General features: G+C 45.7%; 1 protein-coding gene across 4 annotated transcripts in view; it reads left to right on the top strand.

Annotated features, from left to right (window-relative positions):
* LOC106570524 (tax1-binding protein 1 homolog A) overlaps window positions 1-26,311 on the top strand; it is a 51,458-nt gene that overhangs the window by 5,994 nt on the left and 19,153 nt on the right. For all 4 annotated transcript variants that reach the window (XM_014142940.2, XM_045694914.1, XM_045694915.1 and 1 more), the window contains exons 3-9: window positions 9,847-9,949; window positions 11,036-11,226; window positions 13,303-13,461; window positions 22,685-22,833; window positions 22,938-23,028; window positions 23,168-23,353; window positions 23,453-23,704. In XM_014142940.2, coding sequence (XP_013998415.2) covers window positions 9,847-9,949; window positions 11,036-11,226; window positions 13,303-13,461; window positions 22,685-22,833; window positions 22,938-23,028; window positions 23,168-23,353; window positions 23,453-23,704 — 1,131 coding nt within the window. The remainder of the gene's footprint in view (window positions 1-9,846; window positions 9,950-11,035; window positions 11,227-13,302; window positions 13,462-22,684; window positions 22,834-22,937; window positions 23,029-23,167; window positions 23,354-23,452; window positions 23,705-26,311) is intronic.

The following is a 26,311-nucleotide window of genomic DNA, read 5'->3' as shown; positions in this document are numbered from 1 at the left end:
TTAAACTAGGCTGTTTTTCTCTCCCCTTTAAACTAGGCTGTGTTTCTCCCCTTTAAACTAGGCTGTGTTTCTCCCCTTTAAACTAGGCTGTGTTTCTCCCCTTAAAACTAGGCTGTGTTTCTCCCCTTTAAACTAGGCTGTGTTCCTCTCCCCTTTAAACTAGGTTGTGTTCCTATGCCCTTTAAACTAGGCTGTGTTCCTCTGCCCTTTAAACTAGGCTGTGTTCCTCTGCCCTTTAAACTAGGTTGTGTTCCTCTGCCCTTTAAACTAGGCTGTGTTCCTCTGCCCTTTAAACTAGGCTGTGTTCCTCTCCCCTTTAAACTAGGCTGTGTTCCTCTGCCCTTTAAACTAGGCTGTGTTCCTCTCCCCTTTAAACTAGGCTGTGTTCCTCTGCCCTTTAAACTAGGCTGTGTTCCTCTGCCCTTTAAACTAGGTTGTGTTCCTCTCCCCTTTAAACTAGGTTGTGTTCCTCTGCCCTTTAAACTAGGCTGTGTTTCTCCCCTTTAAACTAGGCTGTGTTCCTCTGCCCTTTTAACTAGGCTGTGTTCCTCTGCCCTTTAAACTAGGCTGTGTTCCTCTGCCCTTTAAACTAGGCTGTGTTCCTCTCCCCTTTAAACTAGGCTGTGTTCCTCTCCCCTTTAAACTAGGCTGTGTTCCTCTGCCCTTTAAACTAGGCTGTGTTCCTCTCCCCTTTAAACTAGGCTGTGTTCCTCTCCCCTTTAAACTAGGCTGTTCCTCTCCCCTTTAAAGTAGGCTGTGTTTCTCCTCTTTAAACTAGGCTGTTTTTCTCCCCTCTGTCAGCCCTTACACACACACCTCCTGCCAGCTTCTCCAGGGAGGGAGGAGAACTGGGAAGGAGTGAGGGAGGGTTTGGGGTTTAAGATAAATGTTTCCATCCCTGTAATTGTATGTGGGACATTTATTTTGGTGGAGCCTAATATATATTTTTTACTTCAGAAAAGGACTGGTGTTCATGTTGTAAAACACAACTGGCGAGATAGAACTGATTTGATGCTCTTATTAACCCATCTTCAACTTTGTCTTTCAATCAAAAGAGCTGATACAAGATTGTTATTATAGGACTGTAAGTCGAATCTGGTTTCTTGATCTTACAATACCACCCGTTCTACTATTATTAGCAAGTGATTTATTAACAAGGAGTCCTTATGAGCCCATGTCAAAACTACAGTCAGATTTTAGAGCTATGCAGGAATCCCTTGCTGATTTAAAATTTGTGCTTAAAACAGGCAACTAAATGCATGTTGTTTTCAACTTTAAGGTTAAATCATAAAAATAAAAAAAATCAATCTACACACTAACACATAATGACAAAGCAAAAACAGGTTTTTTGAAAATTTAGAAGAAAAAAATATATGGAGATATAACATTTACTTAAGTATTCAGACCCTTTACTTTGTTGAAGCACCTTTGACAGCGATTACAGACTCAAGTCTTCTTGGGTATGATGCTACAAACTTGGCACACCTGTATTTGGGTAGTTTCTCCCATTCTTCTCTGCAGATCCTCTCAAGCTCTGTCAGGTTAGATAGCTGCAAAGCTATTTTAAGGTCTCTCCAGAGATGGTCGATCGGGTTCAAGTCTGGGCTCTGGCTGGACTGCTCACGGACATTCAGAGACTTGTCCCGAAGCCACTCCTGTGTTGTCTTGGCTGTGTGCCTAGGGTCGTTGTCCTGTTGGAAGGTGAACCTTCACCCCAGTCTAAGGTCCTGAGCACTCTGGAGCAGGTTTTCATCAAGGATCCCTCTGTACTTTGCTCCGTTCATCTTTCTGTTGATCCTGACTAGTCTCCCAGTACCTGCCCTGTCCTTGGGGACCTTCAAATCTGCAGAAATGTTTTGGTACCCTTCCCCAGATCTGTGTTTCGACACAATCCTGTCTCGGAGCTCAACCGACAATAGCCCTTATGCACATTCCATGATCGAACGTTCTAAACACACTTCCTATCGGTGTGGCAATTTCCGGTCAGTCTAGTAGTTATCGACGATATAACGTTACTACCACTATGTCACAGTTTTTTACTAGGTGTCTACAAGACTTGCCTCAAATTAATATTAATGATGTACATCGAATTGTTAAATCAGCCTCAGAGACTCCAGCTAGCAAGAACGATAAGGGGTTGAAGATGTATATAGGAAGCTACATAGACAACTATGAAGGTGAGTACCAAGTCAGTGACAGATATAACGTTAGCTAGCTACAATCATTAGCTAGCTAATTTAACTATTAACTGTAGCTAGCTAGTTACTTCGTAAAATGATGTAACGTTGATAGAATCTACCTGAGAATGTGTGTATTTTCGTTAGCTTGGTTAAGTTATGCTTGCTAGCTATATTTGCTAGCTAAAAATAATTGTTATTCATATCTTCTACACAGTATCTAAGAAAGATACATTGACAGGGGAGATCACCGTGAGGGCTGCCTGTCACAGGTCCATGAGGAAGAGTGAAAAGCCACACAGCATGAGAGTAGGGAAAGCTTATAGATAGCTACCAGGGACCTTGTTAAACATCTCCTGTGAGACACTGTCATTATGGTCAAAATGTGTTGGAGACAGTGTCAACGTTTAATCTTATCAGTAGATAGATATTAACGATGGGTCCCAATCCCAATTTAGAATTGCCCACTTTACCAAATAACCTGTTAAGATCTGTTGATGCAGTGTTTGGTAATTGTGTTACTGAGACACAATCTATTCCTGTATAGTTAAAAGAGCCCCTAGTTAATAAGACTAGACACTACTATGTTTATTGTTATTTATGGGCCGCATCATTCTTTCTCACTTCAGTCACTTCACTTCACAGATGGTGTTAAAGCACTCCGAACCAGTGATAGTGGTCCAAAGCCACTGCTCCTGTGTTGCAGGAAGTGCTCTGTGCAATCATCTGGTGGCCCTTCTTTACCAGACAGCGCACTACTCTCAGCTAAACATTCCTGCTGCACCACCAGTTCACAGCTGCAGACACAGAACAGCGTTGGCACAAGCCAAGAACACTTGTGAGTCTATCAATATCCATAAAAAAATGCACCTGAAAAGTATTCAGCCTATGTAACGGTACATCCTTGTTAATTAGGGTGTGAAACCAGGTCCGGTTGATGGGATAGAGTTCCGTAAACCTACTAACTCGTGTGCTGATGGAATAAGGTAAGTTAGAGGTTCCTAGGATGGAAACATTTTAGAAAACATTTTCTTGTGATTGTATCCAGATGATAATGACAAATGTTTGGGACAAAGACTGGGGGTAAATATATAATCTATAAATCTGTATATTTTAATTAATTTTATTTGAACTTTCGGGCTTGTGCTGTTTCTGGAAAAGTTACATGAGTCTTTATCATAGTAATCTCTCCAACATGATGTTAAGGTTTTAAAATGTTTTGCAGAAGTTCTCTCTACAAAGCACTCAATGGATACATGCCTGACATGGACCTTCTCCGTGTCTCAGAAACGTATTCCAACTTTTCTCCACTTACTGCCCCTCTTGTGACAACAATGGAAATGTCAGCTAACGTGCCCCTGGTTGAGTCCGCCTTTGGGCCAGTGCAAGCCGGCAGTGTTCTGTCCTATCAGCTTCCACAGCCAAAGACCCGTGAAATTGTGAAGATTGCCGATGCCACTTCTCCACCAATATTTCCATTAGATGGCTACAGGCTTCAGGCTTCCCAGTGTGCTTACGTCCTTAGCCATGAGGAGCAGTTCCACCTCAAGGCATTAGAGACGAGATGTCACACAAAGTCGAGGTTGCCACAAGGGAGCAGAGCAGCAGCCCGGAATGGCATCAGCTCAGGAAAATGAGAATAACATCCTCTCGTTTCCGAGAGGTTTGCTATGTCCGGGGAGAGACCTCAGCTGACCACCTAGCTGAGCTGATGTTCAAGGGATCTGGTATGCAGACCATGGAGATGAAGAGGGGGCTAGCCATGGAGCCAGTGGCTGTACAGGAGTACTGCACACTGAAGAATGTTAACTTCTTTCCGTGTGGCTTCGTAGTGCACCCAGATGCTCTGTGGTTAGGATTCTCTCCAGATGGAATCATATTTGATCCCAGTGTGAGACCACACTTTGGACTCTTAGAGGTCAAGTGCCCAAATGTACCAAGTTAAGTTGACTGCCCTTACCTGAAGATACAGAATGGAGAGCTGAAGTTGAAGAGATCTCATGCTTACTACTGGCAGGTGCCAGGTCAAATCCTTCTTACAGGTTGTAGCTGGTGTGACTTTGTCATCTGTGCACAGGAGGACATCCTAGACATATACAGATCTACAGGTTTCAAAAACTATAAGAGAGAGAAGGTTGACCACTTTTATTTTTACTACTACTTGCAGAAGTGTCTCTCTCGCACCTGAATGGATCCCCTGCATGGGTGCCAAGTTTAGTGGTTTTATGAAAAATAAGTATTGATGTTCTTGTGAAGAAATCTACAGTAGAATAGATTTGTTTAAAAATATATATATTTCAGCAAATGTTCAACAGTTCAGTTAATCAATTACACCTCTGTAACATTGTATTCAATCTTGCATTCTGGCTATTCTGTGTTTACTTGATATCTTTCCCCCTAAACTCATTGCCTAATTAAAGCCAATACAAGCTCCACACAAACTGATATTCACTACAACACAAATTATTGATACATGTCGTAGATAAACAAATTATTATTTTGCTCCTAGCAAATAAACACATGTACATTTACACTGGCTTGGCCCATGCTCTGGACCGGATCAGAGACGGTACAGTCCACAGGCAGAGCACCTTGTTCTTCATCCCCCTCAGTCAGAGCAGGAGGTTTCAGTCATCTTCCCTAAACACCAGGTCTCATTTGAATGTGCCAGTTCCACGCGAAGACAGTAGGAACAACACCTCTTTTTAGGTATTGTCGCACCCCAATTTTTCCCTCAACAAAGTCACTTTCGAAGAAATGTGTACTACACACCTTTGTGTGTTTGGTGACAGCAAAGTTGTCTCGATGTACTGCCACCAACCACCTTTTTCTGAGCTCTACATCGACCGGGAAACGATGGAAGCTCACAATACCATTAAATGTGGAAGAAACTGAACACAGAGGCACTGAACAATGTTCATTAGCACCTCCTTCGTGGGGCTGTAATTTAAACGTAGTCATTGCGAACTATTTCAGTCAGAAATGCATCGATGATAGCTAGTAAGCTAATGATAAAAACAATAGCAGAACTCGCTCCGGAAGTCATCAATCCGATCGGAAGTAAATTAGAACGTTGGAGGCAGTGTAATGCATAGAGCCTATTCCCTCGACCTAGTGGCTTGGTTTTTGCTCTGAAATGCACTGTCAACTGTGGGACCTTATAGACAGGTGTGTGCCTTTCCAAATCATGTCCAATCAATTGAATTTACCACAAGTGGACTCCAATCAAGTTGTAGAATCATCTCAAGGATGATCAATGGAAACAGGATGGACCTGAGCTCAATTTTGAGTCTCATAGCAAAGGGTCTGAATGCTTATGTAAATAATTCATTTTTGTTTTTTATGTTTAATAAATTAGCTCAAATTTCTAAAAACCTGTTTTCGCTTTGTCATTATGGGGTATTGTGTGTAGATTGATGAGGGGAAATAAGTATTTAATCCATTTTAGAATAAGGCTGTAATGTAACAACATGTGGAAAAAGTAATGGGGTCTGAATACTTTCCCGAATGCACTGTAAATATTTAGGCATTTGGATTGATGTGTATTTAACGTTTAAAGAACATATACTGCAGATGAAATAGATGGTGCCTTTCTCTAAGCAGTAGGAAGCAGATTATTCAGTCAACCTTTATCTGTTCCTGATTATGGTGATATTATGACGGTACTACTCTTAAACCTTTGGAGGCCGTCTACCGTAGTGGCCTTCGTTTTGTTGCAGGGGACAGTTTTGATACTTATCACTGCATTATGTATCAAAAGGTTGGCTGGACTTCGCTAAACACCCATAGATCTTTACATTACTCCCTTTTTGTTTACAAGGCCCTGCTTCACAAACTTCCGTCTAATCTGACTTTGCTGTTGAAGTATAGACACTTGAGTTGCCTAACCCGTTCACAGGATTGGTTAACTCTTGAGGTGCCTAACCCGTTCACAGGATTGGTTAACTCTTGAGGTGCCTAACCCGTTTACAGGATTGGTTAACTCTTGAGGTTCCTAACCCGTTCACAGGATTGGTTAACTCTTGAGGTTCCTAACCCGTTTACAGGATTGGTTAACTCTTGAGGTTCCTAACCCGTTTACAGGATTGGTTAACTCTTGAGGTTCCTAACCCGTTTACAGGATTGGTTAACTCTTGAGGTTCCTAACCCGTTCACAGGATTGGTTAACTCTTGAGGTTCCTAACCCGTTTACAGGATTGGTTAACTCTTGAGGTTCCTAACCCGTTTACAGGATTGGTTAACTCTTGAGGTTCCTAACCCGTTTACAGGATTGGTTAACTCTTGAGGTTCCTAACCCGTTTACAGGATTGGTTAACTCTTGAGGTTCCTAACCCGTTTACAGGATTGGTTAACTCTTGAGGTTCCTAACCCGTTTACAGGATTGGTTAACTCTTGAGGTTCCAGGGGTCTCCACTGAGCTAGGTAAATCTGCTTTTAGTTTTAATGCATCGTATTACTGGATTAAAATTCAAAAGACATTTAATCTTGATGTTCTGGTGCTGTTTGGGCAGTTGAAAGTATTGATTGGGGACTTATTTGTGACTTCTGTGTGGTTTGTGATGTTTTATTTGTGCTTCCCATGACTGTGTTTTTGTATGTTAATGTCTATATGTTTAGGTATGATGTGAATATTTATGTTATATGCACAGGGCACATTTGTAAAATAAGAAATAGGTCTACAGTTTTACTATTTTCTACATTGTAGAATAATAGTGAAGACATCAAAACTATGAAATAGCACATATGGAATCTTGTAGTAACCAAAAAAGTGTTAAGCAAGTCAAAATATATTTTATATTTGAGGTTCTTCAAAGTAGACATCCTTTGCCTTGATTACATTCTCTCAACCAGCTCCATGAGGTAGTCACCTGGAATGCTTTCCCAACAGTCTTGAAGGAGTTCCCACATGCTGAGCACTTGTTGGCTGCCTTTCCTTCACTCTGCAGTCCAACTCATCCCAAACCATCTCAATTGGGTAGAGGTCAGGTGATTGTGGAGGCCAGCAGGGGCGGAAATCGCGGGGGGGACGGGGGGACACACGACCGCCCCATCCTGGGAAAAATATGATTTGTCCCCCCCAATATATCACTGAAACATAACTATGTAATTTAAATAATATTAATAATACGCAATGAAAGCAATTGTGCTGATTATAGACACTTAATAGTGCGTTTTTAAGTTTCAAAAGATTGCGACCCCCCCACCCTTTTCCTCAAAATGGTTTGATCCACTGGCAAGGTAACAGAGGGGTCGTGTCTACTGTCTGAAAGGCACTCAATGAACGTAACTGATGTGAGGTTAATCCAGTCAATTGCGCACACACACTAGCTGAATATGCAGAGCTAGCGCGCAAATATGAACTATTAAGCTAGCTAGTACCTATTCCATTTATGTGGCCTCGTCAAAGATGGAATCTTTGCTATCGTCAATTTATTCCGAGATCAGCATGCAGATGATGTAAGTTAGTGCTTCAAAGTCCCTGTGATAAGGTTAGCGATAAACTGAAGTCCAAACTGAACAGAACTACACTCTCTTCTACCATTGTCTTAAATATATTTAATGGTCTCGTTGCAAAAGCTAAATTGTCGCAAGGGAACTTTTATTTATTTATTTTATTTAACCCGGGTAGCAAAGATTATAGCAAACACCACTGAAACTGCTCGCTAGCTTTGCAAATTCAGCTATTGTTGGAAGCCAGCCAATATGAAACAAACTATTAAAATTACAAAAGGTTGCAGCATATGTTGTGTAAATGGTGAACTCATACAGCTGTCAACTCTTGTCATTTTAATCCGTTTCACATTTGCTAGCTACCTTTTAGATCGAAGCCCAAATAGAATGATAAGATGATAGAAGCCCATCTCCTACTGTAAATAACCTACACACTGTGTGTGTGTGTAGCCAGCCAGCCAGGTAGAAAAATGGCAGAAAAATAAAAGACGGACATCAGAGTATTTTTCAGTACACCAAAACGCAAAGTAAGAACCCTAGTAGCCTAATATCTCAAAGACTAGTTGATAAAATGTTCATAAGAAAGAAATGAAATTCTAATGGAAATGTTTCATAATGATGTCATTAGGCAGAGCAGGCAACAGATGGCACACAGACAGCAGAGTTGGGGACAGATATGCAGGGACAGACTGGCAGAGACAGGGAGTCTCAGGTAAGTTTGTTGAGTCTTTGTTTGGCAACATTATGAAAGGTTCTCAATTTTTTTTACTTGTAAAATAGGAACATAATTGGAAAATGCCATGGATACCCCCACTCTCAACTTAAACTGGTGACTGAACTAAGATTTGTTAAAGGCAATGGTATTGCTGTTGTGAGTCGTTAGCCTTCCCTGTAGCTCAGTTGGTAGAGCATGGTGTTTGCAACGCCAGGGTTGTGGGTTCGGTTCCCACGGGGGGCCAGCACCGAAAAAAAAAATGTATGAAATTGTATGAAATGTATGCATTCACTACTGTAAGTCGCTCTGGATAAGAGCGTCTGCTAAATGACAAAAATGTAAATGTAGTTGTGTAGTTTTGGGTACCGGTAGTTAGGAGTACGGCAAACACCTTATTTCTTTGGTTCCTCAATATACATTTACCATATTACAACATAGGCTATGTGTTACAGCACTACTTTTGGTGTCCCCCTCAGGAATTGCTCTTGAGAAAATTTCATGTAATTGTCCCCCCCCAAAGTTGATATCAGATTTTCGCCCCTGGAGGCCAGGTCATCTGATGCAGCACTCCATCACTCTCCTTGGTCAAATAGCCCTTACATATCCTGAAGGTGTGTTTTGGGTCATTGTCCTGTTGAAAAACAAATGATAGTCCCACTAAGCGCAAACCAGATGGGATGGCGTATCGATGCAGAATGCTGTGGTAGCCATGCTGGTTAAGTGTGCCTTGAATTCTAAATAAATCACTGACACTGAATAAATCACTGACATTTCTGAGGCTGGTAACTCTAATGAACTTATCCTCTGCAGCAGAGGTAACTCTGGGTCTTCCTTTAATGTGGCGGTCCTCATGAGAGACAGTTTCATCATAGCAATGGAAGTTTCTTTTTTTACGACTGCACTTGAAGAAACTTTCAAAGTTGTTGAAATGTTCTGTATTGACTGACTAAAGTAATGATGGACTGTCATTTGTTTTTGCTTATTTGAGCTGTTCTTGCCATAATACGGATTTGGTCTTTTTTTAACATATAGGTCAATAACGCATTACGAAGGAAAGAAATTCCACAAATTATCTTTTAACAAGGCACAGCTGTTAATTGAAATGCATTCCAGGTGCACCCCATGAAGCTGGTTGAGAGAATGCCAAGAGTGTGCAAAGCTATAATCAAGGCAAAGGGTGGCTACTTTGAAGAATCTCAAATATGTTTTAATTTGTTTTACACTTTTTTTTGGTTACTACATGATTCCATATGTGTTATTTCATAGTTTTGATGTCTTCACTATTATTCTACAATGTAAAAATAAAGAAAAACCCTGGAATGAGTAGGTGTGTCCAAACTTTTGACTAGAACTGTATGTATCTATACAAATAAATAGTGCACTAAATAAGGAATATCGTGTCATTAGGAATGCAACCCAGTCTTGCGATGTGTCCTGTCTTGGTGTGAGAACACTATGGTAGTGTGTGTTTTAGCTAGACCCTCTCCTGCTTTGGGTCTGTAGGTAGGTTGGAACACAGCGAGGGATTACTACACGTTCCTGTGGTCTCCTATGCCGGAAAACTACCAACCTGGAAGCACCGTACACAGAGCTGTGGTGTTCCAAGGTAAACTCGCACACACACTGTACACTTACACACACACACATAAACACACACACATAAACACACACACACTGTACACTTACACTCACACACATAAACACACACACTGGGGCGGCAGGTAGCCTAGTGGTTAGAGCGTTGGACTAGTAACCGAAAGGTTGCAAGATCAAATCCCTGAGCTGACAAGGTAAAGATCTGTTCTGCCCCTGAACAAGGCAGTTAACTCACTGTTCCTAGGCTGTCATTGAAAATAAGAATTCGTTCTTAACTGACTTGCCTAGTTAAATAAAGGTAAAACAATAACTTGCACTCCCACACGTGTAAACACACTGTCCATTTGTTTCTTTTATTATTTAACCTTGTTTTATTTATATATTTGTACTTCATTTACACGCACTTACTTACAAACACACACACACACAACTACCGTGGTATACTAAGACAACCCCTGGATTTAACGGTCATATAAAAACCACCTCCCTTATTTTATTGATGGAACCCAACCGCAACCGTGGTCAGAGACTTGAACAACTCTCTGCCTCTGTAGGGATCACACACACACACACACACACACACTCTCTCTCCATGGAGGACCGGTGAACTGGTTTTACAGGGGCTGTCATGGTCAGATATGAGACAGTGAAAATATGAGACCTCTGTAGTGTGTTGGTGAAACTCTCTGACTTCTGCATATGTTTAACATCACTGACCGTGATCTTTACCTCAAATACAGTGCAGTTAAATTACTGGACTTTTACTCTGACTTTACTTTGACCGTTGATTGAAGAATGCATTTACTATCAGAATAAGATGAAACGTATAGAAGATGAGTGGTGCATTATAAGAGAAGATTTATACACAAAGTCAGGATTCAGCCCATAGACTGTGGACTGGGCCAATGTTCACAACGCCTCTCAGAGTGCTGACCTAGGATCAGTTTAGCCTTTTAGATCATAATGAATATGATTATATGGACAAAGGGGACCAGGTCCTAGATCAGCACTCCTCCAATTCACCTGATGATACTGACTCAAAATGCCACACTACACAACCTTCGTAACGTCCTCCCACTGTCTCCTCCCTCCACAGGGTACTATGTTCCCAAGAGTGACGGAGAGTTCTATCAGCTCTGTTACGTCACGCACATGGGTGACATCAGAGGCGCCAGCACGCCTTTCCTGTTTCGCCCGGCCACGCCCACCGAGGACTGTCTCACCGTTACCGAGGACGACAGCAACTCAGACATACTGGTGGTGACCACCAAGAGCAGTGTGCTGGAGGTACACATACAGAGATGCAGTATAGCCATCTAAATGCACCAGTATACAGTCTAAATGCACCAGTATACAGTGTAAATGCACCAGTATAGAGTGTAAATGCACCAGTATACAGTGTAAATGCACCAGTATACAGTCTAAATGCACCAGTATACAGTCTAAATGCACCAGTACAGTATACAGTCTAAATGTACCAGTATACAGTCTAAATGCACCAGTATACAGTCTAAATGCACCAGTATACAGTCTAAATGTACCAGTATACAGTCTAAATGTACCAGTATACAGTCTAAATGCGATTACCAAATATATGCAAAAACATTCTAATCCACTTTATACAATTGGCTCCTCTTCTCTCCCTTCTTCTCTTCCCCCCTCTCCTCTCCCTTCCTCTCCTTTCTTCTCTTCCCCCCTCTCTTCCCCCTCTCCTCTCCCTTCTTCTCTTCCTCCTCTCCCTTCTTCTCTTCCCCCTCTCCTCTCCCTTCCTCTCCCTTCTTCTCTTCCCCCCTCTCTTCTCTCTTCCTCTCCCTTCTTCTCTTCTCTTCCCCCTCTCCTCTCCCTTCTTCTCTTCCCCCCTCTCCTCTCCCTTCCTCTCCCTTCTTCTCTTCCCCCTCTCTTCTCTCTTCCTCTCCCTTCTTCTCTTCTCTTCCCCCTCTCCTCTCCCTTCTTCTCTTCCCCCCTCTCCTCTCCCTTCCTCTCCCTTCTTCTCTTCCCCCCTCTCCTCTCCCTTCCTCTCCCTTCTTCTCTTCCCCCTCTCTTCTCTCTTCCTCTCCCTTCTTCTCTTCTCTTCCCCCCTCTCCTCTCCCTTCTTCTCTTCCCCCCTCTCCTCTCCCTTCCTCTCCTTTCTTCTCTTCCCCCCTCTCTTCCCCCTCTCCTCTCCCTTCTTCTCTTCCTCCTCTCCCTTCTTCTCTTCCCCCTCTCCTCTCCCTTCTTCTCTTACCCCTCTCTTCTCTTCCTCTCCCTTCTTCTCTTCCCCATCTCCTCTCCCTTCTTCTCTTCCCCCCTCTCCTCTCCCTTCTTCTCTTCCCCCCTCTCCTCTCCCTTCCTCTCCCTTCTTCTCTTCCCCCCTCTCCTCTCCCTTCCTCTCCCTTCTTCTCTTCCCCCGTCTCCTCTCCCTTCTTCTCTTCCCCCTCTCCTCTCCATTCCTCTCCCTTCTTCTCTTCCCCCTCTCTTCTCTTCCTCTCCCTTCTTCTCTTCTCTTCCCCCTCTCCTCTCCCTTCTTCTCTTCCCCCCTCTCCTCTCCCTTCTTCTCTTCCCCCTCTCCTCTCCCTTCCTCTCCCTTCTTCTCTTCCCCCTCTCTTCTCTTCCTCTCCCTTCTTCTCTTCTCTTCCCCCTCTCCTCTCCCTTCTTCTCTTCCCCCCTCTCCTCTCCCTTCTTCTCTTCCCCCTCTCCTCTCCCTTCCTCTCCCTTCTTCTCTTCCCCCCTCTCTTCTCCCTTCCCTCTCCCTTCTTCTCTTCCCCCTCTCCTCTCCCTTCCTCTCTTCCTTCTTCTCTCCTCTCCCTTCCTCTTCTCTCCCTTGTTCTCTTCCCCCTCTCCTCTCCTCTTCCTTCCTTTCTTCCCCCCTCTCCTCTTACTTCCTCTCTTCTTCCTTCCTCTCTTCCCCCCCTCTCCTCTTCCTCTCTTCCCCCCTCTCTTCTCCCTTCCCCTCCTCTTCCTTCCTATCTCTCCCCTCCCCTCTCTTCTCCCTTCCCCTCCTCTTCCTTCCTCTCTCTCCCCTCTCATCTTCCTTCCTCTCTTCCTCTCCTCTGCCTTTCTTTCCTCTCTTCCCCCCTTTCCTCTGCCTTTCTTTCCTCTCTTCCCCCGTCCTCTCCCTTTCTTTCCTCTCTTCCCCCCTCTCCTCTTCATCTCTTCCCCCTCACCTCTCCCTTCCTCTCTCCCCCTCTCCCCTCCTCTCTCCCCCTCCTCTCTTCCTCTCCTCTCTTCCCCCTCTTTTCTTTCCCCTCTTCCCCTCCTCTCCTCTATTTCCTTCTCTCCCCTCCTCTCTTCCCCCCTGTCTTCTCCTCTCTTCCCCTTTCCTCTCTTCCCCTCTCCTCTCCCCTCCTCTCTTCCCCCTCTCCTCTCCCCTCCTGTGGTGAGCAGCAGCGTGTAGAGGAGGCGCAGCAGGAGCGCAGGGAGCTGTTGAAGAGAATGCATGACCTTCAGGAGGAGAAACAGCAGCTGCAGGAGGAGCACAGGAGGCTGCACAGAGAGAGGGAGCAGGAGAGGGAGACCTGTTACCTTCTACGCACGCACAACCAGGTGAGGGAGGGAGAGGAGAGGAGGGGGAGGAGAGGGAGAGGAAGAGGAAGAGAGGAGGGGGGAAGAGAGTAGAGGAGAGAGGAAGGGAGAGGTGAGGGGGGAAGGGAGAGGTGAGGGGGAAGAGAGGAGAGGCAGGGAGAGGAGAGGGAGAGGGAGGGGGGAAAGAAGAGGGAAGAAGAGAGGAGGGGGAAGAGAGGGAGAGGAAGAGAGGAGGGGGGAAGAGAGTAGAGGAGAGAGTAAGGGAGAGGTGAGGGGGGAAGAGAGGAGAGGCAGGGAGAGGAGAGGGGGGAAGAGAGGAAAGGAGAGGAGATGAATGGAGAGGAGAGGGGGAAGAGAGGAGAGGGCGGGAAGAGAGGAAGGGAGAGGAGAGAGGAAGGGAGAAGAGAGGAATGGAGAGGAGAAGAAGAAGGGAGAGGTGAGGGGGAAGAGCGGAGAGGGCGGGAAGAGAGGAAGGGAGAGGAGAGAGAAAGACAGGAAGGGAGAAGAGAGGATGAGAGTGGAGAGGAAGGGAGAAGAGAGGATGGGAGTGGAGAGGAAGGGAGAAGAGAGGATGGGAGTGGAGAGGAAGGGAGAAGAGAGGAAGGAAGAGGTAGAGAGGGAGAGGAGAGGAGGGGAGGAAGGGAGAGGAGGGGGAGGAGAGGAAGGGCGAGGAGTGGGGGAGAGAGGGAGGAATGGAGAGGATTAGGGGACGAGAGGGAGGAGGGAGAGGAGAGGAGGGGGAGGAGAGGAAGTGAGGAGGGAAGAGGGGGAGAGAGGAGGGGAGAGGAAGAGAGGGAGAGGAAGGGAGAGGATGAGGGGAGAGGAGAGGGGATGAGAGAGGAAGGGAGAGGAGTGGGGGGAAGAGAGGGAGGAATGGAGAGGATTGGGGAAAAGAGGGGGGGAGAGGAAGAGAGGAGGGAAGAGGGGAGGAATGGAGGAGGGAAGAGGGGGAGAGAGGAGGAAAGAGAGGGAGGGGAAGAGGGGAAGAGGGGAGGAAGAGAGGAGGGAAGAGGGGGAGAGAGGAGGAAAGAGAGGGAGAGGAGAGGAAGGGAAGGAAGGAAGAGGAGAGGATGAGGGGAGGGGAGAGGGGAGGAGAGAGGAAGGGAGAGGAGTGGGGGGAAGAGAGGGAGGAATGGAGAGGATTGGGAAAGAGAGGGAGGAGAGGAGAAAGAGAGGAGGGGGGAGGAGAGGAAGGGAAGAGGGGGAGAGAGGAGGGGAGTGGAAGGGAGAGGTGAGGGGGAAGAGCGGAGAGGGCGGGAAGAGAGGAAGGGAGAGGAGAGTGGAAGGGAGAGATGGGAGTGGAGAGGAGGAGAGGAGAGGAAAGGAGAGAAGGGGAGAGGAAGAGAGGGAGAGGAGAGGAAGGAAGGGAGAGGAAGGGAGAGGAGAGAGGAAAGGAGTGGAGAGGGGAAGGGAGAGGAAGAGAGGAATTTGAGGAGAGAAGGAGAGGAGGAGAGGAGGAGGGAGAGGAGAGAGGGAGAGGAGAGGAAGAGAGGGAGAAGAGAGGAAGGGAGAGGAAGGGAGAGGTGAGAAGATGAGAGGAAGAAAGGGAGGGGAGAGGAAGAAAGGGAGAGAAGAGGAAGGGGGAGTAGAGGAAAGGAGAGGAGGGGAGAGGAGAGGATGAGAGAGGAAGAGAGGAGAGGAGAAATGGAAGGGAGAGGAGGAATGGAAGGGAGAGGAAGGGAGGGAGAGGAGAGGAGAGGGGAGGAGGAAGGGAGAGGAGTGGGGGGAAGAGAGGGAGGAATGGAGAGGATTGGGGAGGGGAGGAAGAGAGGAGGGAAGAGGGGGAGAGGGGAGGAAGAGAGGAGGGAAGAGGGGGAGAGAGGAGGGAAGAGAGGAGAGGAAGGAAGGGAGAGGAGAGGAAGGGGGAGGAGAGGAGAGGAAGGGAGAGGAAGAGAGTAGAGGAGGAATGGAAGGGAGAGGAGGAATGGAAGGGAGAGAAGAGAGGAAGGGAGTGAAGAGGAAGAGAGGAATTCAAGAGGAGAGGAAGAGAGAATGAGAGAGGAGAGGAGGGGAGAGGAAGAGAGGGAGAGGAGAGGAAGGGAGAGAAGAGGGGAGAGGACGAGGGGGAGGAAGAGAGAGAGAGGGGAGAGGAGAGGAAGAGAGAGGACGAGAGGAGTGGGAGCAGAAGGGGGAGGAGGAGAGGAGGAAAGGAAGGAAGGAGTGGGAGAGGAATGGAGAGGAATGAAGGAAGAAGAGAGGAAAGGAGGAAGGGAGGAGAGGAGAGGGGGGAAGAGGGGAGAGAGGAAGGGAGAGGAAAGAGGAGGATGAGAGAGGAAGGGAGAGGAGAGGGGGAGAGGAAGAGGAGAGGAAGAGCGAAAGAGATTAAGAGATGAAGGGAGAGGAGAGGAAGAGAGGGGGGAAGGAGGAGGAGAGAGGAAGGGAGAGGAGAGAGGGAGAGGAAGGGAGATGAAGGGAGGAAGAGGGGAGAGGAAGGGAAGGGAGAGGGAGTGGAGAGGAAGAGATACGAGAGGAAGGGAGAGGAGAGGAGAGGGGTAGAGGAAGGGAGAGGAGAGAGGGAGAGGAGAGGGGGAGAGGAAGGGAGATGAGGAAATGAGCACAGGAGGCTGCACAATCCATGGTTGAAATGTTAAAATGTGTATTTTTCCATATATAGACACACCCTATGTGTTTTAATAAAATTGACTATATGTACTGAGCTTGTTGGATGCATTAAGCAGCACACTGTTTGATGAAAGAATTAAGACACAAATGACTCTAGAGGGAGTCCGCCGGGCCAGGCTCAGACTACCACAGAAAGTTCTGTTACCGAAATCCTTCATTTGTTTAGGAAAAACATTCCCTATTCCCTCAACCCTTGCTCTCTTTACGTGACACATGTATGCATCGCATGCACGTGACCAATAGGACCTAACCTATAGCTTATCATAATTTCATCAATAAATTGGTTATAACAAACTCCAAACACTGTAACACATGTGACAGCAAAATGGATGTGGAGGATGTGAAAGGAAACTCGAAATGGGCGAATGTTTACTGGTTGCTCAGGAGGGAAAGGGGAAGTCAGATCTGTGGAAGACATTTGACTTAGTTGTGGAAGCAACTGGTGATCAAGACAAATAAGAAAGGTAAGGAGCAAACGCTGCCTGGATATTATCTGTGCCAAACAGGTGCTGTTAGGTTACAATATAAATGACCATTTGGAACAGTGTTAACAACACTAAATAAATGTATAAGTGTATCTTTTTTGTAAAGCCTTTATTACAGCAAAGACTAAAAACAGTCGCATGCATTCGTGAATGCAATTGCCGACCATGGAATGGTTTCTTTATAGTTTAGGCTAATTATTCAAGGCTCCCTTTTGTTATGTAATTTTCAAACTAAAATGTTTGATTGCGTTTCAAATCATGAATGACACGTATGCTGTGTGATGACATGAACGAATGCATGATTGATGGGTATAGCAGCCTATAAATTGACATATGGGCCTAAGTAAGTTATGGTATGAAGACCGTTAAACAGGACGGTCCTACAGATCGATGGTAGTTATGCAAGGCTGCTATACTAAGCCTACTAATGATAATGACATTAGTCATATTATAATGATGATCATAATAACAAGAAGAAGAAGAAGAAAAGAGGGTATAGGAGTGATGGCTGCTTCAGTAGTATGTGTGACAAACAGGTGCTGTTTTTCTGTTAAATATAAAGTATAAAGCCTTTATTACAGCATAGCAAAGATTAAAAACAGCTGAATTTGTGAAATTGCTTTATCCAACATGGTTGTGTGAGGCTTGGTGCTCACGGAATCAGTACGCTATTAATCAAACAGACAAAATGTCTTATTTCTGTATATATACACTACCGGTCAAAAGTTTTAGAATACCTACTCATTCAAGTTTTTATTTTATTTATTTTTAAAATATTTTCTACATTGTAGAAGAATGGTGAAGACATCAAAACTATGAAATAACACATGGAATCATGTATTAATCAAAAAATTGTTAAACACTCTTGGCATTCTCTCAACCAGCTTCATGAGGTAGTCACCTGGAATGCATTTCAATTAACAGGTGTGCCTTGTTAATTTGTGGAATTTATTTCTTTCTTAATGCGTTTGAGCCAGTCAGTTGTGTTATGACAAGGTAGGGGTGGTATACAGAAGATAGGACACCAATAAGAAGAAGAGACTTGCTTGTGCCAAGAAAAATGAGCAATGGACATTAGACTGGTGGAAATATGTCCTTTTGGTCTGATGAATCCAAATTTGAGACCGCCGTGTCTTTGTGAGACGCAGAGTAGGTGAACGGATGATCTCCACATGTGTGGTTCCCACCGTGAAGCATGGAGGAGGAGGTGTTATGGTGTGGGGGTGCTTTACTGGTGACACGGTCTGTGATTTATTTAGAATTCAAGGTACACTTAACCAGCATGGCTACCACAGCATTCTGAATCGATACACCATCCCATCTGGTTTGCGCTTAGTGGGACTATCATTTGTTTTTCAACAGGACAATGTCCCAACACACCTCCAGGCCGTGCAAGGGCTATTTGACCAAGAAGCAGAGTGATGGAGTGCTGCATCAGATGACCTGGCCTCCACAATTACCCAACCTTAACCCAATTGAGATGGTTTGGGATGAGTTGGGCCTCAGAGTGAAGGAAAAACAAGTCCTCAGCATATGTGTCCTCCTTCAAGACTTGGAAAAGAATTCCAGGTGAAGCTGGTTGGGAGAAAGCCAAGAGTGTGCAAAGCTGTCATCAAGGCAAATATAAAATCTCAAATATAAAATATATTTTATTTAACACTTTTTTGGTTACTACATGATTCCATATGTGTTATTTCATAGTTTTGATGTCTTCACTATTCTACAATGTAGAAAATAGTAAAAATAAAGAAAAACACATGAATGAGTAGGTGTGTCCAAACTTTTGACTGGTACTGTATATATTATGTATATGGATGATTTATAAAGTCAGGCACATTTAACAGTTAGGCTATTGATTATGAACCTAAACCTAATTATGTTGGGGTTTCCTCTCTCCGCATTGTTCTCAACACCAATATGCTGGTTAACTTTGCTATTATGCACATAGCAACATGGTCTAGGAAAAGGTGCCAATTCAACAGCACAGTGTTTCAGAACGGCAGACAGCGACCGCTATCCAACGCGGGAGATGGCGCATTTGTTATGAAATATTTGTTTTATTAGTGTTGCACCATTGTTCTTACATAATATCACCATATACAATTTCAGCAATGCACGTCTTAGAGTGATGGACTGTGCCATCCCCACAGCCTCCACAATGGATTAGTCCACTGAGACAGGCGCCAATCAGACCGGTGTCTTGTGCACCATTAAAAAAATTAGAGGAATTTGCGACTGATTGCTCGACTAAAGACCAAAAGTCTACCAACCAAACAATCGACAAGTCGACTAAATTTATATAAAGAGTATATATAAAAAATACCTTATAAGTATTCAGAACCTTTGCTATGAGAATCAAAATTGAGCTCAGGTGCATCCTCTTTCGAATTGATCATCCGCGAGATGTTTCTACAACTTGATTGGAGTCCACCTGTGGTAAATTCAATTGATTGGACATTATTTGGAAAGGCACACACCTGTCTATGTAAGGTCCCACAGTTGACAGTGCATTTCAGAGCTAAACCAAGCCATGAGGTTGAAGGGATTGTCTATAGAGCTCCGAGATGACAGGATTGTGTTGAGGCACAGATCTGGGGAAGGGTACCAAAACATTTCTGGTCCCCAAGATCACAGTGATCCATCATTCTTAAATGAAAGAAGTTTGTAACCACCAAGACTCTTCCTAGAGCTGGCCGCCTGGCCAAACTGAGCAATCAGGGGAGAAGGGCCTTGGTCAGGGAGGTGACCAAGAACCCGATGGGCACTCTGACAGAGCTCCAGGGTTCTTCTGTGGAGATTGGAGAACCTTCCAGAAGGACAACCATCTCTGCAGCACTCCACCAATCAGGCCTTTATGGTAGAGTGGCCGGACGGAAGCCACTCCTCAGTAAAAGGTACATGACAGCCTGCTTGGAGTTGCCAAAAGGGAGCTAAAGGACTCTTTGGCCTGAACAAGATTCTCTGGTCTGATGAAACCAAGATTGAAATCTTTGGCCTGAATGCCAAGTGTCACGTCTGGAGGAAACCTGGCACCATCCCTACGGTGAAGCATGATGGTGGCAGTATCATGCTGTGGGGATGTTTTTCAGCGGCAGGTACTGGGAGACTAGTCAGGATCAACGGAAAGATGAATGGAGCAAAGTACAGAGGGATCCTTGATGAAAACCTGCTCCAGAGTGCTCAGGACCTTAGACTGGGGTGAAGGTTCACCTTCCAACAGGACAACGACCCTAAGCACACAGCCAAGACAACACAGGAGTGGCTTCGGGACAAGTCTCTGAATGTCCTTTAGTGGCCCAGCCAGAGGCTGGACTTGAACCCGATCGAACATCTCTGGAGAGACCTGAAAATAGCTGTGCAGTGACGCTCCCCATCCAACCTGACAGAGCTTGAGAGGATCTGCAGAGAAGAATGGGAGAAACTCCCCAAATACATTTGTGCCAAGCTTGAAGAAGACTTGAGGCTGTAATTGCTACCAAAGGTGCTTTAACAAAGTACTGAGTAACGGGTCTGAATACTTCTGTATTCATTTCTGCAAACCTGTTTCTGCTTAGTCATTATGGGGTATTGTGTGTAAATTGATGAGGAAAATAATAACAATGTAATCCATTTTAGAATAAGGCTGTAATGTAACATAATGTGTAAAAGGTTGAGGGGTCTGAATTGTTTCTGAATGCTCTGTATATTGTAGTCAGGAAGCTGTACAGAGAGGGGGAGCAGGAGAGACACCTGTGAGTGTAGATATAGTCAGTCGCTGCCAGTTCCTCTTCAGTGATCACAGGTTAAAAACATCAAAGGCCTGAAGTTTATGAATGATCTCTGGCCATGTTTGAACACACAAAGCTGTGTATGTGTGTGTGTGTGTGTGTGCCAGTCTCTCTGTCCCTCTTTAACGATCTGAGTCACTGGGCCTGAACGCTAACGGGATACGGTCTCCCAAGCATTTGGCGTCAGGGTGATTCCATCTCAACCACAGAGTAATCAAATATGACGTCAAGCCCACACGCACACACAATCAATCCCACAAACTACTCCGCCTCCCCCCACACACACATTCTCATTCACCCGCACAGACACACACTAACAATGCCACCCGCTTGCAATGTGTGTGGAATGAGAGACTGGTGTCCACAAAACCACCTGAGGGAAACAAGGCCCTGCCCAGCTTTAGGGACAAACATGACTCAGTCACGCCATTCTACTAGGGGAACTACTATCTCTCTCGCCCTCTCTGTTTTTCTCTTTCTCTCTCTCCATCGCTCTCTCTTTCTCTCTCTCTCTCCCTCTGTTTTTCTCTTTCTCTCTCCATCGCTCTCTCTTTCTCTCTCTCTCGCCCTCTCTGTTTTTCTTTCTCTCTCTCCATCGCTCTCTCTTTCTCTCTCTCCATCGCTCTCTCTTTCTCTCTCTCCATCGCTCTCTCTTTCTCTCTCTCCATCGCTCTCTCTTTCTCTCTCTCCATCGCTCTCTCTTTCTCTCTCTCTCCCCCTCTCTGTTTTTCTCTTTCTCTCTCTCCATCGCTCTCTCTTTCTCTCTCTCTCTCTCCCTCTGTTTTTCTCTTTCTCTCTCCATCGCTCTCTCTTTCTCTCCATCGCTCTCTCTTTCTCTCTCTCCCCCTCTCTGTTTTTCTCTTTCTCTCTCTCCATCGCTCTCTCTTTCTCTCTCTCGCCCTCTCTGTTTTTCTTTCTCTCTCTCCATCGCTCTCTCTTTCTCTCTCTCCATCGCTCTCTCTTTCTCTCTCTCTCCCCCTCTCTTTCTTTCTCTCTTTCTCTCTTTATCGCTCTCTCTTTCTCTCTCTCTCTCCCCCTCTCTCTGTCTTTCTATCTTTCTCTCTCCATCGCTCTCTCTCTCTCCCTCCCTCTCTGTCTTTCTCTCTCCTTTTCCTGTCTCATCTTTCATCTTAGTGCAACTGCTGAGAATGAGTAAAATTTGAGATAATATTTGGTGTGCTGTAGAGTGAATAACCAAACTGCCAGGGGAGAAGTTTGATGATTTTGGAACCAGTCTCTTACTGCCCCCTGGTGGTTTTTCTTAGACATGAACTCTGCTTGAAGTGTGTGTGTGTGTGTGTGTGTGTGTGTGTGTGTGTGTGTGTAGTACGGGAAAGGGGGATACCTAGTCAGCACTGATTAAAATATCCTTTAGCTGGAACATGAAAACATAAGTACATATTTTGCGGCTGCTAGTTTTACGATGACACTTTTTATAAGGTCTTTATGCGCTGCTGAAGTGCCTCCCAAACGTCTGCAGTAAATCATACGGCCATCCAGGGATCCAAGCCCAGAGGCAGACACGGTGTGTGTGTGTGTGTGTTATATATATTTTTCCTATACTGCACCTGTCTGTTTGCATCTGATGCACAAGTGTGTGTGTGTGTGTTAAGAGATGGAGGGGTGTGTGTAGGCATTCTTGTCTGTCAGGTGCAGTGTGTGTTGTGGGTGATTTAATGTCCTCTACTTCTTAACATGAGCGTGTTCCAACAGGAGAGATCACTGGATGGACCAGGTACAGGATAGTACTGTCTTCCTCTCCCTGTTTCCTGTCCTATTCAGAACATTAGGAGGGAAAACTAGTACTGGCTTCCTCTCCCTGTCTCCTGTCCTATTCAGAACATTAGGAGGGAGAACTAGTACTGGCTTCCTCTCCCTGTCTCCTGTCCTATTCAGAACATTAGGAGGGAAAACTAGTACTGGCTTCCTCTCCCTGTCTCCTGTCCTATTCAGAACATTAGGAGGGAAAACTAGTACTGGCTTCCTCTCCCTGTCTCCTGTCCTATTCAGAACATTAGGAGGGAGAACTAGCCAGCGTGTTTGAAGGGAAATATGCCTGACATTCGTTATCACACAGCATTTCCATTGATCGACAAAGGGGCAAACTCAGGGGGGCAAAGCATCTGTAGGATTTTGCTCTTCCCGACCCTTGTACTTGATTGATCAGTTAAGGTCATTGATTAGATAGGAACTCCCCTCACTTGGTTGTCTAGGTCTTTATTGAACACAAATTGAAAGGAAACCAGCAAACACTCGGCAGCCCTTCAGGAATCAAGTTTGACACCCTTGGTCTGACTGGACTGACTTCCTTTGTCTGTGATTGGTTGACAGTGTGATTGACAGGTTAAGTGTCCTGTGGTGTGGTTGCAGGAGCTGCTGCGCTCCTCCCAGGGCCTGTCAGAGGAGCGGGAGGAGGTGAGGAGGAGGCTGCAGGAGGCCACAGACCGGGTCAGACAGCTGGAGGAGGACCTACTGGGAGTCACACAGAAAGGACTGCAGAAAGAGACCGAACTGGACTGGTGAGGAGGAACACACACCATAGATACTCTACAGAGAATGAACATTATTGATGTTATTGCAGTAGAATCCTCTACCTGTTGTGATGGTTGTTGTTATTGTCCAGTCTGAGAGACAGGTTGAAGAAGCTGACAGCAGAAAGAGACAGTCTGGAGACTCAACTGAAGAACGACAAGGACGAGAGGGACCTCTACAAGGTGAGAGGATACACTCTGTGTGTGTGTGTGTGTGTGTGTGTGTGTGTGTGTGTGTGTGTGTGTGTGTGTGTGTGTGTACGCAGTTGTATGTCTGTGAGTTTCTAATTGTGTGTGTGTGTCTGTGTGTGTGTGTGTGTAGGGCCACCTGCGCAGCACGGAGCTGGAGAACACTAAGCTGAGTGCAGAGCTGCAGATGCTGAAGGCTGTGGAGCTCAACAGAGAGGTGACCATCGCTCAGTTCCAGGAAGAACTGGACAGGCTCCGAGCCTGCATCACTCAGAAGGACCGTCTGGAGAAAGAGCTGCACACACACGCTGTCGACAAGGTGAGGGGTGTGTGTGTGTGTGTGTGTGTGTGTGTGTGTGTGTGTGTGTGTGTGTGTGTGTGTGTGTGTGTTAGCCTGTCTGCTCTGACTTCTCTCCAGGCTGAGATGGGTCGTCTGAGGGAGCAGCTTCGCCAGTGTGAAGAGCAGCTCCAGGCGTCTCGCCAGCAGGCCGCCATGTTGGCGTCGGAACTCCGTGACTCAGCGAACACCCGCGATCGCACCATGACCGAGCTGTACCGCGCCCGCCTAGAGGCCGACGCCCTCCGTGCCAGCCTGGCCGATGCCCAGGCCGAATGCCGGAGGATGGAGACGCAGCTGGACCACATGAGGACCACCTCCCAGCAGGAAGTGGTAAGGGGACCATAACAGAAATGAGAAGATGGTAAACTCCATTCAATTCATATTAACGGCCATTGTGCATGTTGCCCCTACGTTGTAAATGGACTGTGTGGTGCATTCTGGGTCAAGGAGTGAATGGGAGTCAATTGGGCGCTAGCACAAAACGCAACATTAGCATGAATTACATGAACAAGAAGCACAACATTACAAATCTTTTCAGAGATGTGTGATAATTAACTTGTTCTATGGAATATCGTATAGTTAAGGAAAATAGGCAGGTTTAGTTAAGGAAAATAGGCAGGTTTAGTTAAGGAAAATAGGCAGGTTTAGTTAAGGAAAATAGGCAGGTTTAGTTAAGGAAAATAGGCAGGTTTAGTCAAGGAAAATAGGTAGGTTTAGTCAGCATGACAACGTGAACGTGATTGGTCAACAGTCTGCCTGGCGGGGCATTAAACATTCCCCATTCATTGGTCAGGGAGATTACCATCCCCTAATTTCTTCAAGTATATCAAATCAAATGTTATTGGTCACATACACATGGTTAGTAGATGTTATTGTGAGTGTAGTGAAATGCTTCTAGATCTGACAGTGCAGCAGTATCTAACAGGTCATATCTAACAATTCCACAAAAAAACCTAATACACACAATCTAGTAAAGGAATGAGAATATATAAATATAAAATATATGGATAAGCAGTGACAGAGTGGCTAAGATGCAATAGATAGCAAAGAATAGATAGTGAAGGATATAGTATACATTATATACATATGAGATGAGTAATGTGAGATATGTAAACATTCTTAAAGTGGCATTATTAAAGTGACTAGTGTTCCATTTATTAAGTGGCCAATGATATGAAGTCTGTAGGTAGGCAGCCACCTCTCTGTGTTAGTGATGGCTGTTTAACAGTCTGATGGCCTTGAGATAGAAGCTGTTTTTCAGTCTCTCGGTCCCAGCTTTGATGCACCTGTACTAACCTCGCCTTCTGGATGATAGCGGGGTGAACAGGCAGTGGCTCGGGTGGTTGTTGTCCCTGATGATCTTTTTGGCCTTCCTGTGACATCGGGTGCTGTAGGTGTTCTGGAGGGCAGGTAGTTTGCCCCCAGTGATGCGTTGTGCAGACCTCACTACCCTCTGGAGAGCCTTGCGGTTGTAGGCGGTGCAGTTGCCGTACCAGGCGGTGATACAGCCCGACAGGATGCTCTCAATTGTGCACCTGTAAAAGTTAGTGAGGGTTTTTTCAGCCTCCTCTGTTGCGCCTTCTTCACCACACTGTCTGTGTGCGTGGACCGTTTCAGTTTGTCGGTGATATGAACACCGAGGAACTTACTCCACTGCTGTCCCGTCGATGTGGATGGGGGGCTGCTCCCTCTGCTGTTTCCTGAAGTCCATGATCATCTCTTTTGTTTTGCTGACGTTGAGTGTGAGGTTATTATCCTGACACCACACTCCGAGGGCCCTCACCACCTCCCTGTAGGCCGTCTCGTCGTTGTTGGTAATCAACCCTACCACTGTTGTGTCATCTGCAAACTTGATGATGGTGTTGGAGTTGTGCTTGGCTACACAGTCGTGGGTGAACAGGGAGTACAGGAGGGGGCTGAGAACACACCCTTGTGGGGCCCCAGTGTTGAGGATCAGCGGAGTGGAGGTGTTGTTTCCTATCTTCACCACCTGGGGGGCGGTCCGTCAGTAAGTCCAGGACCCAGTTGCAAAGGGCGGGGTCGAGACCCAGGGTCTCAAGCTTAATGATGAGCTTGGAGGGTACTATGGTGTTGAATGCTGAGCTGTAGTCAATGAACAGCATTCTTACGTAGGTATTCCTCTTGTCCAGATGGGATAGGGCAGTGTGCAGTGTGATGGCGATTGCATCGTCTGTGGACCTATTGATTGGTCAACAAATTGAAGTGGGTCTAGGGTGACTGGTAGGGTCGAGGTGATATGATCCTTGAATAGTCTCTCAAAGCACTTCATGATGACAGAAGTGAGTGCTACGGGGCGATAGTCATTTAGTTCAGTTGCCTTAGCTTTCTTGGGAACAGGAACAATGGTGACCCTCTTGAAGCATGTGGGGACAGCAGACTGGGATAGGAAGAGATTGAATATGTCCGTAAACAGACCAGCCAGCTGGTCTGCGCATGCTCTGAGGACGTGGCTAGGGATACCATCTGGGCCGGCAGCCTTGTGAGGGTTAACATGCTTAAATGTCTTACTCACATCGGCCACAGAGAAGGAGAGCCCACAGTCCTTGGTAGCGGGCCACGTCGGTGGCGCTGTATTGTCCTCAAAGCTCGTAAAGAAGTTGTTTAATTTGTCTGGGAGCAAGACGTTGATGTTTCTTTTGTAGTCCGTGATTGACTGTAGACCCTGCCTCATACCTCTCGTGTCTGAGCCGTTGAATTACAACTCTACTTTGTCTCTATACTGACACTTTGTTGTTTGATTGTCTTACGGAAGGAATAACTACACTGTTTGTATTCGGTCATTTCTGACCATAGATATCCACAGACACATTCATACAGTTGAACCAGGAAGTAGCTTCAGGCTTGAACTTTGGAGGATTCCTCTCATGGATTTATCATTCTCAGTTTTGTAACATAGAAATAAAGATGAATTTAGAA

The sequence above is a fragment of the Salmo salar genome, chromosome ssa14 (assembly GCF_905237065.1).
Source record: "Salmo salar chromosome ssa14, Ssal_v3.1, whole genome shotgun sequence".
Classification (NCBI taxonomy): Eukaryota; Metazoa; Chordata; class Actinopteri; order Salmoniformes; family Salmonidae; genus Salmo; species Salmo salar.
The sequence above is the reverse complement of the archived record's forward strand: the minus strand, read 5'-3'. Positions and strand labels throughout refer to the sequence as shown.